The following is a 21,035-nucleotide window of genomic DNA, read 5'->3' on the forward strand; positions in this document are numbered from 1 at the left end:
GAATATATCATGTAAGCATTAATAGAAATGTATTAATATGCATATATACTCAAATAAAGCCCTGATTTACCCTCGGTAGCAAGATCCTTTTTTTTTTTTTTTTGGTACTATTTTAAATGCATATAGCATACTGTCTATGTTACTACACATATAAAACAATTACGTTTAGTATATCATCTGAATAACAAAGTAAAGTAACTATGAAAAACTATTGATAACTATCTTGTTTCTGGGACACAGTAAATGGAGTTTTGACATTTCAAGTAAAAATTGTATTATAATTCAAGAAATGTCTTCATTTCTTTTGCAACACAAAAGCAAATGTTTCATTTTGCTTACACTGAAAATTGACCATGGCATGCTTTTATTTTTTACATTGAATTTTATTTTAGTTTTAGTTTTTTATTTCAATAGCTTTGGGGGTTAATAGTTTTGGTCTTGGCTTTAAGTGTACCCACCACTCCCACCTGTGCACGTTGTACTTAATAGGCGATTTTTTTTTGTCCTCTGCTTCCCCTCTTCTGTGTCTCCAGTGTCCATTATACCATACTCTACATCTTTGCATAAACATGATCCATTTTTGAATGTCCAACAGCAGGGATCAATAAGGAGATATACTAACAAACCAATTTTAAGGTCATTCTTCAGTATAACCATATAGATACATTTTCCCTGATAATATAGAAACTGTATCCTGAGACAAAACAGTCCCTGGGTTTACAGAGATGAGAAAAATCCAGTCAGAGGTCAAATACCTATACTACTTTGTAATAGCTCTGACCAGTAAGAATCCCAGACAGGAACCAAAAGAAAGAATTAAAGCAATGTATAGATAAGTTCTAACTTCTGAGAATATATGGCTTAATATATGCCAATGGACCTTGAGAAAATGGAGTATTTTGAATTCTTAAGTCTGCCTTCACATTTACCTGAGTTTTCCTTTTCCTGACTTACAAAATACAGTCCATTAAACAATCTTGTAAGAATATATCTAGAAGCCAAAGCTAAAACCCAGATTTACAGAGTTATTAGTAAACTCTGCATTATCTCAGAAATTACAACCCTATACTGAGAGACCATGAAAAAGTATATTTACACTATAGTTGGCAATTTAATGCAACATTCTTGTATGTGAACGGTGAGGCTTTGAAGTAGTCTTAATTATAAGTTTCTAACAGATAGTTTACCACACAAAATTAATCTCAAGACTCCAAAGTTCCAAGTTTGGTTAGAAAAATATATTTCACACCAGTCAAGATTACATGGCATAATTTGTGTTTAAGACATAATTCCTTCGTAGGAGTAGAGGTATATAACCAGGAAATTTTTCATAGAATTGATCATTCTTGGGTCAAATCTGAAAAAATGAAGTAGAGGAGCTAAGCATTTCAGAAGATTTGTTTCTGCTTTTTTAGCCTGGATCACCAAGTGGTTATTAATGTTTTAAATTTATCTATCATATTAAATGCAGAAATAAATGGAGTCATCACTGCTGCATTGTAGTGCTTCATAGAGTCTGAAAATAATGATAACTTAATGGCACTAGTTTTATGGTATAATTTTTCAGTAGGGGAAGTTCTCAGATTAGAATTACAACCATTCCCACAGACAATTTAAAATGTCTAGCCAAAACCCACCAGCCAAGAAAGAATTAGTAAATCATTTGGATCATTAGAAACAGAAGCAATACCCTACATTCAGGAAGTAAAGATCAAAGAGTCACACTCACAAACATTATTTCTCTTTTCTTTGTATCACAGCAGGTTCCTCCTCATCTTTCCACTCCCTTTCACCTTCTGATCAGATTCCAGAACTAACTAAACCATGTTCTTTATCACATTGGTTATTCTAGGACTGGCGATACTGGCATCAACTGGGAACTTCTTAGAAATGCAAACCCTCAGGCCCTTTCCCAAACCTAGTGAAGTAGAAACTCTGGGGTTCTAGTGGACCCCAGAAATTTATCAGCAAGTCCTCTAGGTGGCTCTGATGCCTACTAAAGTTCGAGAAATGCTACTCTAGCAGAAGGATATATTTTGTGTTTAGATACAGAACACCAGATGATTTCTTTCTCTATTCATCCCCCCACTTTTACCTTCATAATGGCATAATGGTGTTCAGGCCCAGTCCTCTCTTCCATTGTGCCTACTGCCAACTCCATAAGTCCTGAATCCTACAGCCAATGCACCAAAGAAAAGAGTAGGAAGGTGACTAACCCTTGTACATGATCTGTCAGAGTTGTTGATACAACAATGAAAAGGGGCTATCCCACCCCTTTTGGCACTTGATCATATCATCAACTCCCATGTGCTCTTACAGTTTATCTGGAATAACTGGGGCCACCTGTAGCTGTGAGAAACTGGAACCCTCTTATAGAAACTGGTGCCGTCTAAGTCTAGAGGGAGGAAATTATTCTCAGCATCATACGGGCTTAGTACAGTTAGCTGTTATGGTCTACTTATATTCTTTTTTATAACTCCTTGAACATTTTGCAAAAATTACATAAAGCTCTACTTATTGCAATGCTCTTTTACTTAGAAGTAATTGAACTGCTATTGTTCAGAAGATGGCAGGAAAATAGTTTATGAGATTGGAAGTTGTTTTCAGCTTTTAACCTTATTATAAATATCACAAATAGAAATATAATGAATGATAGTCAAAAATAGATTGTCCATCAAACTTCTTGCGACACACTTCTAGCTTCATTCTCTCAAGATGGAGTGTGATAGAAGAGTTGTCCATAATATCTTAACTTATACCATTGTAATAAAAAGCACTAGGTGGTTATTTTTTCCAAAACTTGTCTGCACTTTAGAATCATCCAGTAGCCTTTGAAAAATTTCAAAGCCTGGATTATACTCTTGACCACCTGAGTCATAATTTATGGGGATGGAATAAAGAAAACAGCATTTTTTTAAGTAGGGGACAATAGTGATGCAGAAGCATCCTAAGTAAAGCATCACATGAAATTATATGCAAATAGTTTTGTTTGTTTCTAATATGTCTGCTAAAATGTAGGCTAAATCTTGCCTTTTTTGTTTTGTTGATGTGTATTGACAAAAATGACCTTGCCATTTGACCACTTCTAAGCTATCAGCACACTGGTGCTATCCTAGCTAAAATGGGTATCTCAGTTACTCAGGGATCCATGCAGAGGGGTTCTTTGGGAAGCTATTGACAATTACTGTGATTCCAGATGATTCAGACTAGGGTGCATGTATAATTAGAAGTGTTGTAATTAAGTTTATACTAGTACACACATTTTTTCTGTATCTTTGTCTTATGTTATTTATGTAATAGTTGTAGAGTCACCTATCCCACCCCTCAACCTTCTTTCTTTGTTCTAGTGAAAAAATACAGAGTGCATTGAACACTCCATGATCTAGGCAACTCCATGGTTTCCCCTGCAGGTTTGAACCAGAGCATGGCCCTTGAACACTTTCAGGTACTGATAAATTCATTGAGGCTATTGCTCAAAACACTGAAGATCAAACATGTTGCTAAACACAGCCCTAAGCCAAATTCCTTATACCTTTGTATAAACTCCATCACCTGACCCTGATTACAAAATAAAAACTAGAAGAACATAGTAGTATATATAGGGTTTCATGAAAATAATATATATAAGTACTTCTTTTAAAAAGAACTGACTTTATTCAATTATGAGAGTTTTCAAAGAGACAAAGAAAAGCAGAGAGATAATTCAGTATCATTTTATGATATATTGGCAGCAGATATGCATTTTCTTTAAATACTCAGACTCTTGAGCTGTCATGACTTAGAATGCAAGATAGTGCTCACAACTCCAGCAATCAGCTTTCCTTAGGTTTCACTGTGGAATGAACTCCCAAGTCTCAGTGGTTTATTACAAAAACAACAAAATCATTCTTGTTCCCATTATGTGAGCACTGTGAGCCAGCTGTGGCTGTGCTGCAGGTTGTGAGTCAGATTCATATCTGCTCTATGTATTTTCTCCACCATGATTCTAGGTTGAAGGAAAAAAAATTCTGACTTGTGATATGCCTATTCTTGTGGCAGAGGGAAAAAACAAAAGAAAAGCCAAATTTCACATCCATATCTTAAGGTTTCTGATTCTCAAGGCACATTTTAAAACTGTTATAGATCCCCAAAATTTAGGTCTAAGTATCTGATGCACAGAGAGCCAAACACTGACACATCAGCACTTAGGAGCTGAGAAAGGTTTATTTGAATTGACCAAAGTGTGAGAGTGAGAGAGGAAAACTCTCAACCCTGGCCTACCTTTGAACATAATGGGAACTTTTATGAGTAAGGCAGGTACGCAGGAGGTGAGATCCCTGATGATTAAAGCTGCTTGCATCCCTCAACTTACCAAATTCCTGTATGCCATCAAGGAGGTCTATATGACCTAAAGATCACTGTTATTTAAAAGAAAAACAAGTTCATCAACCTAGTAGGCAGCCCCCAGGGGTTAGAATATGAAGATGATCAATAATTAGGGGCTACCCTCTACCAAAAAAAAACCAAAAAACTTCATGCAATCAATTATGCACAGAGGAAGAAAAGGACAAAGAGAAAGGAAAACACATGACAAACATTTTATGATTTTTATAATACAGACTCAGTTACAAAACTACTCAAATTTCATTGACCAAAGCAAGCCACATAGCAAAGTTTAAAGTTAGTGGAGTGAGGAAACATCCTTCCCATGAAAGAGGGACAGGAGATTAATTATCTGTGAACAATATTATACAATCTACTACCACTACAGTCAAGCATAGCTACAGTCAAGCATCACTTAATGATGGAGACACATTGTCAGAAATTTGTCCTTCGGTAATTTCGACATTGTGTGAACATCACAGAGTGCACTTAAACAAACCTAGATAAGTATAGCCTACTCTACATCTAGGCTATATGGTATAGCCTGTTGCTCCTCGGCTACAAATCTGTGCAACATGTTACTGCACTGAGCACTGTAGGCAATTATAGCACAATGGTAAGTATTTGCGTATCTAAACATATCTAAATATAGAAAATAAACAGTAAAAATATAATATTATGTTACAGGTCTAACATCCTATATGTGGTTCATCATTGATTAAAATGTCATTATATGGTACATGACAGTATTTTCTTATTTAGCAAAAGTCTTTTTAGCAAAAGTTTCAGCTTCAAGAGGGAAGAGTGTTATTATACTTTGTTTACACAGTTCATAGTCCAAAGACTTCTTCTTTTTTTTTTTTTTTGAGTCAGGGTTCACTCAGACTGGAGTACAGTGATATGACCACGGCTTACCACAGCCTCATTCTCCTGTGCTCAGGCAATCTTTCCACCTCAGCCTCCTGAGTAGCAGGGACTACAGGCACATGCCACCACACCTGGCTAATATTTTTATTTTTTGTAGATATGAGGTCTTGTTATATTGCCTCTCAAACTCCTGGGCTCAAGCAATCCTCCCACCGTGGCCTCCCAGAATGCTGGGATTATAGGCATGAGCCACCTCATCTGGCCAGTATTCAGATCCTCTATCAAATTATTCATTCATTTAATAAATATTACTAAGTTTTTTGGAGACAAAAGGCATATACATATGAAAAATTAGAGACATAATAATATAAATTGATTTAAATTGACATCAGAGGATTCCTTTGTTGTGTTCAATGAACATTTGTATACCTAACCCTGAATTGTACCCCCATCTTCAAAATTAAAAACTGGGAAAAAAAAGAAAAGAAATTGGCCATGAATGTGAGTGAGAAAAAAAGTAAAAAAGGAATTGACTTAATGGAAGAAATAAGACTCCTTATAAGTCCAGCTGTAGAAGAGGCGGTAACATTGGGAGATAATAGATTTTTTTAAAGTGGCAAAGGGTGAAGCACATTTTTTCAGAAAAGATATGGAGGTAATTTAAGTACTAGTTGAGGTTTTGGTTTTGGGGTCAAAAAATTTGTAATTCAGTTCTTCTCTCATACCCTGGATGGAGAGGTCACCAAGGTCTCAGTTGTTTGGGCCATTCCCACTGTCTTTCACTTATGTGACAATATCACTTTGGATAATTCTTTGTCTTCCTTAATCATGTGATGAGTCTATGAGAATGGGAAAGTCAAACCTCTAATATCAGACCAAACAATAGTTGCACACCTGGTCTGATTTGACTGGTAGATCTATGAGGCATGGGATTTCGTTTTCTGCTGGAAGCTGCAACCCCTAAGAAGGCAAAATGGAGGATACCCGAAAATGGGAAAAACGCTGACTGGGAGCAGAGCCCCAGTGGGAAGCGGCCATGATGGAGGTAGAGCCCCATGGATCCTATTGAAGGGCTCCTTGTGGCCTTAAAGGAAGGCCTGCTTAGGCTTGAAAAACACTTCCCTTGATAAATAAAAGAATTAGCTAGAATGTGCAAGGATGTGGAATTAGCAGTAAACCTATGTATAGAAATGTAAAAAGGGCTCAACAGCAAAAATTTCCCCCTGAAGGGACAAGGGAATGCAAATTTTGCAACCTTTAGCTAAAAAAGGAAAAACAAGTACTTCCTCATACCCTTTATAAGTAACAACATTGACAGTTGTGATTGATGAGGAAGTAAGAAACTGAGACAGAGTATCTCCAAAAACAGGTGTTTTTGGGAGAAACAAGCCACAGACATGCCTTTTGATTTAAGAAATATTATAGTTTAATTAGAAAGAAGGTTAAAATTAAAGTAAGAAATAAATAGCAGTTATAATTAAAAGATAAATGTTTAATATAGATGTAGGTATTAGTTAAATATAAGGAATAGGAAATAATTAAGTTTTAAGGTAAACTTAAAATTATACACATTTAATGTAGGTTTAAACTTAAATACATTTAGGATTAGAAGTAAGATTAATTTCATATATAAGTGTAGATTCAGACATGTTTTGTTTAGAAATATAAAATGTAAAATAGGTGATAAGAAAATAGCAAGTAATATAGATAAGGCAATTAGAATTAAGAAAGTTAAATTTTTAAATTAATAGTATTAAGAATTCATAGTGTCCTGTAATCCCACGCCTTTGGGAGGCTGAGGTGAGGGGATTGCCTGAGCCCACGGGTTCGAGACCCGCCTGGGCAGCGAGACCTCGTCTCTACAATGAATCAAAAAATCAGCCGGGCACAGTAGCGCGCGCCTGTAATTCCAGCTACTCAGAAGGCTGAGGCGGAAGGATCGCCGGAGCCCAGCAGGCGAGGCTGCGGTGGCCAGGAGCAGCCACTGCACTCCAGTCTGGGCGACAGAGTGAGACTCCAATTCAAAAAAAAAAAAAAAAAGAATTCATAGTGGGTAAGATAAGGGTGGTTATATAAAAGAAAAAACAAGTCAGTATATTGCTGCTAAAAGTATATATAAGGGTAGAATTAAGAAAATAGATTAGTAAAGGAAAAGAAATAGAATAGCAAAGGGAAGAGATTCAGGTGACCTAGGGGTCACAGGATGTGGCTGATAAATTGGCAGCTGGTATTTTGTTACACCACTGGTAGCAGGAAGGAACAAAATGAAACTTGTAAAGGTCAACTTCCCCATAAACAAAAGAAAAAACATGATGTAAACATTTAATGTGTAACATTTTGTGGATAGGGGGGTCAGTAAAAAACTATATAAGCTTGTAAAAATTGAATAAAAATTGGCAGAGTCTTGAGCTCTCCCCAGGAAGAGGATTCCTGTCGTTTTCGTCTTTTCTTTTTCGCCACTTCCCGATTCCCCCGTCTCAAGCCCTGACTCTCTCCTGGAGCTGGACTCCAGCAGTTTTCCTTGTCATACTAGAGAATTGCCCAACAAAGACATTGTAATTTTCCTACTTAGATTTTTCCTCTCCACCCCAGTCCTGCATTCACTCAGTATGGAGTCAGTAGGTAAAAACAAAACAAAAAACACTTTCCATCTACACATCCTTTCTTTGAAATAGACTGAGTACATGATCACGAATCTGTTTGGTCTTGACACCATAGATGATGGGATTGACCATGGGTGGGAAGAGAAGATAGAAGATAGCAAGGAGTATGTGAACATGAGGGGCAGCGCGGCGAGCTACACGGTGCATAACTGAGGAGATGACCACAGGTGTGTAGGTGGACAGAATAGCACCTATGTGAGACACACATGTTCCAAATGCCTTATAGCGGGCTTCCTGAGAGGCAAGCTGTAGAACAGCCCGAAGAATAAAGATATAAGACAGGATAACAAAGAGTAGGTCCAACACCACAATAAACATGGCCACAGCAATGCCATAGATATTGTTGAAGCGAGTGTCCCCACATGCCAGTCTCACCACAGCCATATGCTCGCAGTAGCAGTGGGCAATCACTGGGCCTCGGCAGTAGTGGAAGCGTCTGAGCAGAAAGGGAAGTGGAGTCATTAGTGTCACAGCCCGGGCCACAGCAGCCATGCCAATCTTGGTGATAAGGGGCCCGGTCAGGACCGTGGTATAGTGCAGTGGCTTGCAGATGGCCACATAGCGGTCAAAGGCCATGGCAAGCAGCACTGCTGACTCCATGATGGAGAAGGAGTGAAGAAAGAACATCTGGACCAGACAGGCATAGAAGCTGATCTCCTGATCTCTGAACCAAAAAATAGCAAGCATTTTGGGCAGTGTTGTACAGGAAAGGACCAGATCAATGACTGCCAACATGGCCAGAAAGAGGTACATGGGTTCATGGAGGGCTGCATCAGTCTGGATAATAAAAAGAAGAGTGCAGTTGCCTAGCAGGGCCAGGGTATAGGCAAAGCAGAAGGGAATGGAGATCCAGATGTGCAGGTGCTCCAAGCCAGGAATTCCTACCAACAAGAAGGCAGCTGGATGGGTTGAGGTGATATTGGAGGTTGACATGACTTTTGGAAATTCTCCTTGTCAGTTTTTACAGGACCTGTTCACCTTCCATATATACTTTCAACAGTATATATGATTATAGAGTTCAACTTCTGATATTTTATCTGCAAAGATTAACTCTTGTTCCCATTGCTAGAGTCTAAACAAGATAAGCTAGGAACCTCACAGACAAGAGGAAGCATGATCCATGTTTCCTGTCCTGAAGGTTCTCACTGAGTAGACTCTCACTGAGTAAGTAGAATCTCATGGAGTAGATAGAATATTAATCATCCATAGAATTGATATCACAAGACAACTTTCATAAAGCATTGAAGAAAATGTAGTATTTTCTGTGTTCTTGGTGATGTCATGAATACCTTGGAAAAAGAAGTGAAAATATATTTAAATCAATTCATTTCTTTAGTACATATGATTGGTATCATTTTACCTTCCAGTTACACTAAACTCCCAAACACAAAAGCCAATTTTCTCTTTTGAAATCTCAGACTTGAGTCCATGTATAAGTCAAATAAACCTTGTAATTTTTAATGCCCCAATTAATCACAGTCTGTATATTTTCCCTAGAACTACTCTGATATAGTTGCCAGTAGCCACATATCACTATATAAATATGCATTTATACTTCATCAAAATAAATTAATTCCTCATTCATACAAAACACTTTTTTAAGTGTTCAATAGCCACATGTGACTAGTGGCTACCAAGAACAGAAGAATTATGCACTCTAGACATGGAAAAGGAGAATTTTTAACAAAAAAAAGTTTCTGCATCTCATGAGTCATGGGTTAACTCAAAAGTGTAATTTCTCTTATATTCCAGGTTAACACATGCCCCAGACTAGCTGAACAGGATCCTTTGGATTCCCATGCATCATTTCAGAGAAACCCTGGGGAAGGATGCAACTGAGTAAGGTTCTGTCAACCTGCACTGCACTCAAATTGTTTCCACAGCAACAGCTATACCAACAGCAAAAAAAGAAAAGAAAAGAAAAGGAGATGAGAGGATTTGAAACAGGCATAGATGATATAGAATATAGGAGTTACTCCTCAGAGAAGAAGACTCGATATCCAAAGATTAGCAAAAGCACCCAGGATAACTAGAAGGAAATGAATTAATGGGAGAATCACAGAAGTCAGGATGGTGGGGTCAGATCACACACAGCCTTATAGGCAAAAGTGAAACATTGCAAAGGCTCCTCATTTCTCTCAGAATCAAATACATTGTTTTCAGCAGAGACAAGACCTACTTCACTTATATGTTTTAAAAGTATCTATGATGAGAATATCACAGAGTTAGAATCAAGGAAAATAGCTGGAGACTATTGCAATGATCCAGGGAAAAGACAATGTTGGCTCAGAATCAAGGTGATTTTGAACATATTGGAAAATGTGTCAATGATTTCTTTGACAGATTATATATAGTGTGTGAGAGAAAAGAGAATCAAAGATAACACAGATTTTTGGCATAGGCAATGAGAAAAAAAAGGAATTTCTTGCAACTATGATGGGAGAAGGTATGGAGAAGAGAGGTCAAGATTTCAATTTTGAACATGATGAGCTTGAGATAATTCAAGTGAAGATAGTGATATGTATGTGGAAGAGACAATATTTAAAGCCATGAAACTGGTTAACGTCACCCAGAGAGTAAGTGTTCATAGAGAGACGAGAACTGAAACGGAATACCAACTTTAGAAATGGGGTAGGAATGGAAACAAACTTGATAACCTAAATGAAATGGAGGACTTTCTGATATCACACAACCTCCCCAGGTTGAAACAAGAAGATAATGAGACACTAAATAGACCAATAACAACCCAGGAAAATGACTCTGTCATAAGAAAACTACCTACAAAAAAAACCGCTGGACTGGATCACTTTCCAGCTGAATTCTACAAAACGTACAAGAAGGAGCTGATACCAATCTTATTGAAAGTATTCCAGGCAATTGAGAAAGAAGGTATTCTTCCCAAATAATCACACTGATACCCAAGCTGGATAAAGTTCCAACAAAAAAAGAGAACTCCAGACCAATATCCCTTATGAACCTAGATGTAAAAAATCCTCAACAAGATTCTAGAAAATCGGATCCAAAAACACATCTCAAAAATCATCCATCATGACCAAGTAGGCTTCATCCCCAGGATGCAGGGCTGGTTCAACATTGTCAAGACCATAAATGTAATTAAATACATCAATAGATGTAATAACAAGAACCACATGATTATATCATTAGATGCAGAAAAAGTTTTTGATAAAATCTAGCATCCCTTTTTGATGAAAACCCTAAAACACCTAGGTATAGAAGGAACATACCTCAAAATAGTACATGCCATTTACAATAAATCCATAGCTAACATATTGCTAAATGTACAGAAACTGGAAACATTTTTCCTAAAAACTAGAACAAGGCAAGGCTGCCAACTCTCACCCCTCTTGTTCAACATTGTGTTGGAAGTCCTAGCTAGGGCAATTAGACAAGAGAAGGAAATCAGGGCTATCCAAATAGGAAAATAGGAAGTCATCCTCTTTGCTGATGATATGATTCTATACCTTGAAAATCCAAGAGAATCTGTCAAAAACCTGTTTGCACTGATAAAAGACTTTGGCAAAGTCTCAGGGTACAAAATATGTACAAAAGACAGTTGCATTCCTATACACCAACGACAACCAGGCAGAGTCCCAAATTAAAAGCACAATCCCATTCACAATACCCACACACACAAAAAAGAAATACCTCGGCATCTTCCTAACCAGAGAAGTGAAAGTGAAAGAACTTTACAAGGAGAACTATAAAACACTGCTCAAAGAAATCCAAGAAGACGCAAACAAATGGAAAAATATTCCATGCTCATGGATAGGAAGAATCAACATTGTTAAAATGTCCATCCTACCAAAGGCAATCTACAGATTCAATGCAATACCCATTAAGTTACCAATGTCATTCTTCTCAAACCTGGAAATGACAATACAAAAATTCATATGGAAACATAAACGACCACAAATAGCCAAAACAATCCTTAGCAAAAGAAACAAAGCAGGAGATAACACGCTTCCAGACTTCAAACTTTACTATAAGTCTACAGTAATCAAAACAGCCTGGTATTGGTACAAGAACAGGCATACAGACCAATGGAACAGGGTAGAGATTCCAGAAGCAAAGTCTCAACTTCCTAACCTACTCATCTTTGACAAAGCTTCCAACAACAACCACTGGGGAGAGGAGAACCTATTCAGTAAATGGTGCTGGGAAAACTGGCTGATCACATGCAGAAGATTGAAGCAGAACTCCTACCTATTACCATACACAAAAATCAACTCTAAATGGATCAGAGACCTAAACGTAAAACCTCAAACTATAAGAATCCTAGAAAATGCAGGAGACACCCTTATGAAAATTGGAACTGGCAACCAATTCCTGATCAGAATCCTAAGTGCCCATACCATATGAAATAAGATAGACAAGAAGAACCTCATCAAACTGACGAGTTTCTGCAAAGTAAAAGAAATCCATCGTGAGAGCAGGGAGACTTGGAATTGCAGAAAACTTGAAACCTTGATTTTTTTTTAAAATTGCTAGAATAACAGGAAGACAAAGCCTAATTTGACTGTGCTAAAACAGATAATAGAGGAATTAAAATATGTAAACATGGCTGAATCCTTTGAGAGGTTTGAATGCATAGGCTAACGAGTAAATAGGGCACTGGCTGAAGTAGAAAATGGAGTCAAGAGAACTTTGTGTATGTGTGTTTTTGTGTGTCTTTTTTTTTATGAAGTGAAAAATAACATGTTTTTAGCTGAAGGAAATTATCCATTAATGGATGAAATCTTGATATATAGGAAAAAGGGAACACTGCTCCTAAAAATCCTTGATCATTGCATCTTTCTAGGTGGTCTACTTGTTTAACTTTAGATGGCGCAAAGACAACCTAAAATTCCAAAGTAAAGTTGCATCTTACCTTCCTTCTAAACTCAGACTAGAATTTCCAACAGTCTACTTGATATGCACACATAACAGTTTTAAAGATATATCAAACTTGTCATGCTGGAAGCAGAATTAGTGGTTACTTTCCTCCATGTGCCGCTCATATCTTAGAAGATAACATCCTGTCCAATCAGTTGTTCAACCTAAAATCAAGTCATCCTGGATTATTCCCTTTTACTCTTGCACCATATTTAATTATCAGCAAGTACCATTGGATCATCCCCCGTAGTAAATCTCAAAGTTGCGTGTTGCATTTCCAGCATCACCACCCTTGTGCAAGCCACCATCATCTCTCATCAACTATGGCTACAAAAGAATCCTAACAAGCGCACAGAGTTCCACATTTGTGCTCCAATATCACAAATACACACCAAGTCATGAATTGAAGGAATGAAGTTAAAAGATAATGCCTTATTTCCTTTGTAAATCCGGCATCTAACATACACGATAGCTGCAGAACATTTCACCAAATAAAATATGACTACCAACCTGCTGGAAAATGTATCTCTGACTTTCTCAGAATACTGCTCCCCCCACCAGATCCAAGCTCAGAATAGTTGGTTATCTTCTCATTTAATCTGCATCCAGAATGGAGTTCTAAGCATCCCAACAACAACATCCTCCATTATCTGTATCTGAATAAAATTCTTTTCTTGTTGAAAATTTTATTTAAATATTAACAATATTTGTGCATCTTTTCTAGGAACATGCTTTGGCATTGTAGCAAATGAACCTTACGACAATGGGAAGCAACAGTGGAAAAACTACCCATTGTGGACCATGTACGTTTTAATTTTTAGCTGATATATCTTCAGTGCCACAAACAGTGCTTGGTACATAACAAATTCTCTATAAATGACTGTGTAGTAATCAAGCACAGTTATTGCATATTTCTCCCTGTTAATATATTTAAGTCTCCACATCCTCCAAATTTGTGCAAATTCTGAAGATCATTAACTATCTTGTGACTTGCCCATACATCCTCATACAAAGAAACAGGTATCTTGTCCATCTAATTTCTTCCTGAAAAAAAAAAAAACAGGGTGCACAATAATCCATAAACTTTCTTTCCTAGGAAGCTCACCCAAAATCTACCCCATCAGAATGAAGAACACATAGTAGGAGAGTGAATGGAGCCAGTCTTCTTCCCTTAATATCCAGAAACCAAGACTTGCTCAGTAGTGCAAATTTTGTTCAACCTGTGCCCACCCTCTTTCCAGAACCAAGATGCCAATGCTCAATCACAAAACTTGTCTTCTATTCCTTTATCTTTTCCAAAAATGCTTAAAAGTGGTCTCCATACACTGAACAGACTGAGTTAATACAAACATCTATTTGGTAGCCAACAATTTATCTTAAGGGGATAGATCTGAAAAATTAAGAACCAGACAAGGAAGAATAGTCCCTTGATCAAGGTGCTTCAAGACTGTGGTTCTTGTAGAAAAGTCTCAAAGAAATGTACTTTTTACCTCTCCTTGCCCCCTTTCTAGTTCAAGCCTTATTCCCCTCTCTTGACTAATGCAGAAGTTTTTAACTGTTGTGGGGACAGTAGTTGTGGTTAGGAAAAACACTGACAGGAGGTGAGAAGTGACAGAATCCAAACTAGAATAATCAGCTAAGACTTCTTGGAGATGGCCCACGGTGTTTGGCATGGAAACAGGTAGGCATCCACTATGGTGGAGAGTGTCTGGGGTCTGTGCACAATACAAACCTAGACTTTGTTCCCTTTATTGAATGGCAAACAAAAGAGGCAATCTGGGGCTTGAACAGGAGCAGGGAGCTGATTCCTGAGATTAAAACTAGCTATAGGAAGTAAATGAGAGTGCCCCCACCTTTCCCACTCACCGCCACTATGTTACCTCTCCTGTTTCCCTGCGTTCCGGCTCTGTCCACAGTCCTCAGTCTGACTTACAATTCTGGGCCCTTGCGATTAGCTTCACGCAAGCCCAGTGCGGCCTTCGTCTTCCAATCAGAGGCATTTGGAAGGAAGACTCTAGGAAAGGAGCAGCCATCTTTATCCTCACAAGCCTCTGCCCTTCTCCCAAAAGGACGTGAAAGCAGAAACTGCTACACTTGAGGAGGGTCCTCAGGGATTTATGGAAAGCTCTAGCCTCATCTCTTGGAGTTGATACTAGGGAACTCCCCAGACTCAGAGATCACACCTTAGGGGTTTCCTGCGGCCGTCTCCCCATTCAGTGATACTAAGTCATGTCTCCCAGAGGTCATGCCCTACTTGCCAGAGGCTGTGAGCACTTCAGGTGGAGCAGGTTTGCATCTTGATCTTTGCTGTGCCTCCCCCTACACTTACCATCGTCCTTGCAGTGTCTCCTAAGCCTCATTAGAACATATGTACATGAGTCGCCAGACTGTTGGTGGGTGAGGTGTTTTTGTTTTTTGTTTTTTTGTTTTTTCCCTTAAATGTTCACAGGTGAAATAAACTTAAAGTGGTATTTTCACATGTAATGATGAAAATCTTTTGAACGCACCGCACTTAGGAACATTACAGATGGCAAAGCATTCCTTGATTGTCAAAATATCGGTCTCTTCTTTCTGATAAAAGAATAAAATAACCACATATACAGATCCCTGAAGTAAGACAGAAGAGACCCTGCAAAGCAGAGGGAAAAACAATGCCTTTTCAGTAAATGGTGATGGAACAATTCTGGGGGATAAAACAAACTGGACTCTTTCTATGCCACACACTACATGCAATTCAGGTGGATCAGAGACCTAAATGTGAATGGCAAGATAGAATTTTTAGTAAAGTACTAGAATATCTTGATGATAATATCATGACTTATGGGTAGGAATATATGATACAAAGAGTATTAACCAAGAACTATTAATACATTTGACTAGATTAAAACTGAAAAAAGGCCGGACTCGCTGGCTCAGCCTTTAATCCCAGCACTTTGGGAGGCCAGGGCGAGCGAATTGCCTGAGACCACAGGTTTGAGATCAGCCGGGCAACTTGGCGAGACCTCATCTCTACAATAAATAAAAAAATTAGTAGGGTGTGGTAGCACACACCTGTAGTTCCAGCTACTTGGAAGGCTAAGGTGGAAGGATTGCCTGAGCCCAGCAGGTCGACGCTGGGGTGGCCGTGAGCATGCCACAGCTCTCCAGCCTGGGCAATGAAATGAGACTCAAACTCAATTTTTAAAAAAACTGGGGAAAAAAGGCTAAGCACAGTAGCTCACGCTTGTATTCCCAGCATTCTGGGAGGCCAAGGGAGAAGAATCACTTGAATTTGAGACCAGTCACAGACTGGGCAACAAAGCGAGACCCCTTCTCAATCAATTAATCAATCAATATTTCAAAGGAACATATATACATTGCAACAACTTCTGTCTGAGGGTGACTTGAAAGGGCAGGGATTCCAGCCTGATCACGCCAAGGTCATCTATTCGTTGTTTTATTTTTCCTTCGTATTACATACTGACCTTGGTGTATGGCACTTCTTTGTTCCCTGATCTATTTTTTCTTACATCTAAAGTAGAGACAATTTTCACAAACTTTTTTAATTCACAGGGTGCACAGAAGAATCTAAGAATGTAATTGAGAAGCCACAATGTATGTGATTACTTATCAATAATTACCAGTCATCTGTAAGTTATAAAGAATGATCTTTCTACCTATAATTGACTTTACCGTCTGCTATGTTCTAAAGTCCTGAGAAAGAAGCTATTTTTCAGCAGGTTTTCCCTACAGATTTTGCCTCCTCTAATTCCCTATAATACTTGTAAAAAGTACATAATACTTGTACTCCTTTCCCACAAAGATATCTTGGACCTAACTTCATCTTCTCTGACTATTGATTCTCAGAGGTATAGACTCAGCCCTCCCCCCACCCCCAGTATGTCTGATTTTCTGTGATGTTGGGATAAAGTAGAATTTCTACACAGTACCTTCAAAGTTTCAGCACAATTTAACCATGTACAGTAAGGAAAAAGACATATAGTCTGTACTAAAAGCACCCCACCAAAACAAGTGGCAAAAGCAAGCAAGACAGAAAAATCAGACTTGAGTGGAGGAAAAGTTCAAGATGGAAGAGAGGATTCACTAGTTAAGTTAAACATGCCATGTTGTAGGAGACAGGGATCTATGATCAGGGGAGTAATAGGAGATACAAGCTTAATTGAGTGAGTATAGCTTGGAGTCAATGCACTGGATGAGAGTCAGATAAAGCAAACATGGTTTGAAGGAACAAAGCACTTTACTTTGTCCCCCGACTCCATTCAGGATAAGACTGATGTCATTAGAGTAGGAATAAAAAGTACACAGAGCTAGGCATGTGGAGTGGGCAGTACCATGGCCCAGATGACTATGCTGTAGATAACTGCTGGAATGACATCCCATTTTCCTTTTATACAGTCAATAAACTTATATTTTTCTACATATTTGCTTTTTCCAGTGTTCTTCTTCCCCTCCAGCTTTCTCATGTTTCCATCTGGATCATGTTTTGCTGCCTTTAGAACTACTTTTAGCCTTGCTTTTTATTGCAGGTCTTATAGTTACATGTTCCATCAAATTTGCTTGTTTGTAAAAAAAAATTTTTTTATTTGAGTTAGAGTCTCACTCTGTCACCCAGACTGGGGTGCAGTGGCACACTCATGGTCACCCCAGTATCAACCTGCTAGGCTCTGGCGATCCTTCCACTTCCGCCTTCCAAGTAGCCAAAACTACAGGCATGTGCTACCACTCCCGGCTAATTTTTGATTTATTGTAGAGGCAAGGCTTCGCAAAGTTGCCCGGGCTGGTCTCAAACTCACAGGCTCAGGCAATCCCCTTACCTCAGCATCCCACCGAGCCCAGCCCGTAAAATTATTTCAGTCGTCTTTGTGAAAGATTGCACTTTAGATAGGCAGTTATTTTCATTCTTCCATTTTATTATATTATTCGATTGTATTCTGACTTCACTTGTTTTTGTTGAAGGCAAGTATCTATCAGTCTTGCTGTTGATCCCATAAATATAATGTACTCCCCCAACCCTCCCTGGGTAACTTCTTTTTTGTAGTTACCTGTGATTTATGATCATGCAGGACACTATAGGCCATATAAGAACTTCGTTTTGCAAAGGTCATAATTTCTCTCAGAATAAAATCCAAAATTGAGCAAACAATTGACATTGGTTGATAAGTTTTTTAAAAAATTGTTTCTGTCTTCTTAATAAGAATAGCCCAAAGTGGTGAGGGTGGAAGCAGGGAAATGATTAAGGATGCTATTGTGGTCATCCAGAGAGAAGATGGTTTTTCCAAAGCAATGTGGTAGTAATAGATGTGGAGAGACCTAATCAGATTTTGTATTTAGTTTTTTAAAGTGCCAATGATGAATTCCTGAGAAATTAGCTATCAGATATGAGAGATAAACATATCAAAGATCACAACACCAAGACTTCTGACTTGAGAAACAGGAAGGAAGGTGTTGTGGGGTCACCAAGATCCTACACTCAAGCATGGTTCCTACTACTTCACGGATGACATGTGGCTACATGTTTTAGTTTGGGATACTGGTGTGTCCTAGTTATTGAGTAATTAGAAATTTTGAAACTAGACCCAGACTAATACATCAAGTTTCCTTCATTCTAGTCTTGTGTTCTATGTATAGGTATAAAATTGTGTATACGTGAAGGCTACCTGTATTTTTTTCCATGCTTTGTGTGTCAAAATCAAATGAGCTAATACCGAGGGTGATTTTTCTTTTACTATTTGTAACTAATCCTGGTTATGCTGATGTTAGATGTATTACCTGTCTACAGGATCCTTATACTAGATTGGTACCGGGAACAAAATTATTTTTTCTTCATTGGGGATAAATATGACCTGAAGGATGATGCCATTCGTTATATAAGTCAATAGGAGAGTAAAAGGATTTCTCTTGTTGGAAATAGCTTTTTTTTTTTTTTTTTGGAAATAGTTTCTTTTAACCCATGATACTTTGTAAGTTGTTTGTATGTTAATAGGTAATGTCATTTTTTTAGCTTCCCACCAGCCCCAACTATGCTCAAAAAGAGTCATCAAGGAGATCTGACTGTATTAGAACTAAACATAGTACATCATTTCTCTGGGGTATTTGCTTTTTGTGTCAGAGAGATTTATGGAAGCAGACATGGAAAATAAAGGGAAGTAGGACTCTAGATTCTTGCTGTACCCTTCTCACCTGGGGCTTTCAACCTTTCACAATCCACATGACATATGCTTGGAGATCTCTTTCAAAGCTAAATAATATATTAGACAGACAGATAGATAGTTAGAAAGAAAGATAAAGACAGAGATAGAGATAGATACTTCCTAAACAGTAGACCCTGAGGGAACAGGGGTGGGAGCAGTGTCATAAAAGCACAAAAATGCATTTGTGGAAGGCGGTATATGAGGATTTATTTTTTCTTTAATTTTTTATTTTGAAGATGTAGGGTACAATTCAGGGTTAGGTATTCAAATGTTTATTAAACAGGTACCCTTGTTGATGAGGTATGCCCCCCTCACCTGGAAGTTTCCCACTACTGCCAATCCCGTCCCCACTACTGCCAATCCCGTCCTCTGGCAGTTTCCCAATATTGCCAAACCTTTTCTTATACAATTACAATAGTTGTTCAAGGTCCACTTATGAGTGAGAACATGTGATACTCAGTTCTTTGTTTCTGTGATAGATCACTCAGCATTATAGGCTTTAAGTCCATCTAAGTTTCTGCGAAGTTCATAAGTTTGTCCTTCTTTATGGCTGTGTAATATTCCATTGTGTATATGTACCACATTTTTTAGAGGATGTGCATTTTCTAGGCTGTCATAACAAAGCACCACAGTCTGAGTGACTCTAATATAGAAATTAATTTTCTCACAACTCTGGAGGATAAATGTGAAAGTTAAGGTACTGGCATGGTTGATTTATTTTGAAGCCTCTATCCCTAGCTTGGATATGATCATCTTCTCCCTGTGTCTTCACATGATCTTCCCCTATATGTGCTATGTCCATATTTCCTTTTCTTATAAGGACACTTGTCCTATTGGATTGGGGCACAGCCTAATAACTTTATTTTAACTTAACCTCTTTAAAGACCTTGTCTCTAAATATAGTCATGCTATCCTGAGGTACTAGGGATTAGGACTTCAATATATAAACTGGGGGGGTTTGGAGACAAATTAATCCCCTAACAATCCGCTCTCTGGCTTCCTAAGGACTAGTCTCTTCCACATGCAAAATACATGCACCCATCCAAACAGTCCCTAAGTGTTAACTTCATTCCATTCTCAACTCTAAGTTCAAAATCCCATTTAAATATTATTCAAATCATTTATGTGTGAGATTCAGAATGATTCATCCTGAGAAAAAAATTCCTCTCCAGCTATGAACCTGTGAAACAGACAAACTATCTGCAACCAAAATACAATAGTATAACAGGTATAGAAGAGACAGTCTTTTTATAAAAGTGATAGATCAGAATGAAGAAAAGTGTCACAATTCACAAGTAAGTCAGTCTAGCAAGGCAAATTACATTAGTTTTTTTTTTGTTTTTTTTTTTTTTGAGTTGGAGTCTCACTCCGTCGCCTAGACTGGCTCCTTCCACCTCAGCCTTCCAAGTAGCTGCAACTACAAGCACGCGCTACCAGGCCCAGCTAATTTTTTTTATTTATTTATTGTAGAGACAATGTCTCGCCAAGTTGCCTGGGCAGGTCTCGAACCTGCCGGCTCAGGCAATCAACTTGCCTCGGCCTCCCAAAGTGCTGGGATTGCAGACTGAGCCACCGAGCCCGGCCTACATTAGATTTTAAGGCTCAAGAATGATCTTTGACTCAATGTACATCAGCTCCCATCCTTAGTCCTGTGTTAAAGTCAGCCTAACCTTCTAAAACCAATGAGCTGGCCCTGCCTTCTGGAATTGAAACAGAGAACTTCAACTCCCAGGTCTGTGTCCTTTGTCATTTTCCCCTTTTCTTGAAGGAAAATGCATGTTTGCAGCTGAATAGCTCTATTAGCCCATCTTCCAGAATTCCAGAAGTCCAACTGCTGCTATAAAATTCTCAAAAAACATGTTGGTCTCCAATGCAATTTGTAGCATCCAAACTATCAGACAAGACGGGTCTCCACAGGTCTTTTCCACGTAACCCCATCTTTACTCCTGCCTTCTTCTTAGATAGCTGAATGGATCCACAAGTCACACACAATCTTTTCTGAAAATGTTTTAATTGGCACATAATAATTATACATACTTCTGGGATGTACGTAATATTT

At 38.2% G+C, this 21,035-nt stretch overlaps 1 protein-coding gene across 1 annotated transcript; it reads right to left on the reverse strand.

Moving 5' to 3' along the window:
- Positions 1 to 7,816: 7,816 nt before the first annotated feature.
- Positions 7,817 to 8,842, reverse strand: LOC103270671 (olfactory receptor 52K1). The gene has a single exon (XM_008068204.1). It carries the CDS (start codon positions 8,823 to 8,825, stop codon positions 7,881 to 7,883), a length of 945 nt encoding a protein of 314 aa, XP_008066395.1. The 5' UTR covers positions 8,826 to 8,842; the 3' UTR covers positions 7,817 to 7,880.
- Positions 8,843 to 21,035: the final 12,193 nt, after the last annotated feature.

This window comes from Carlito syrichta, unplaced genomic scaffold (assembly GCF_000164805.1).
Source record: "Carlito syrichta isolate Samal-C Ts95f unplaced genomic scaffold, Tarsius_syrichta-2.0.1 Scaffold309894, whole genome shotgun sequence".
NCBI lineage: Eukaryota > Metazoa > Chordata > Mammalia > Primates > Tarsiidae > Carlito > Carlito syrichta.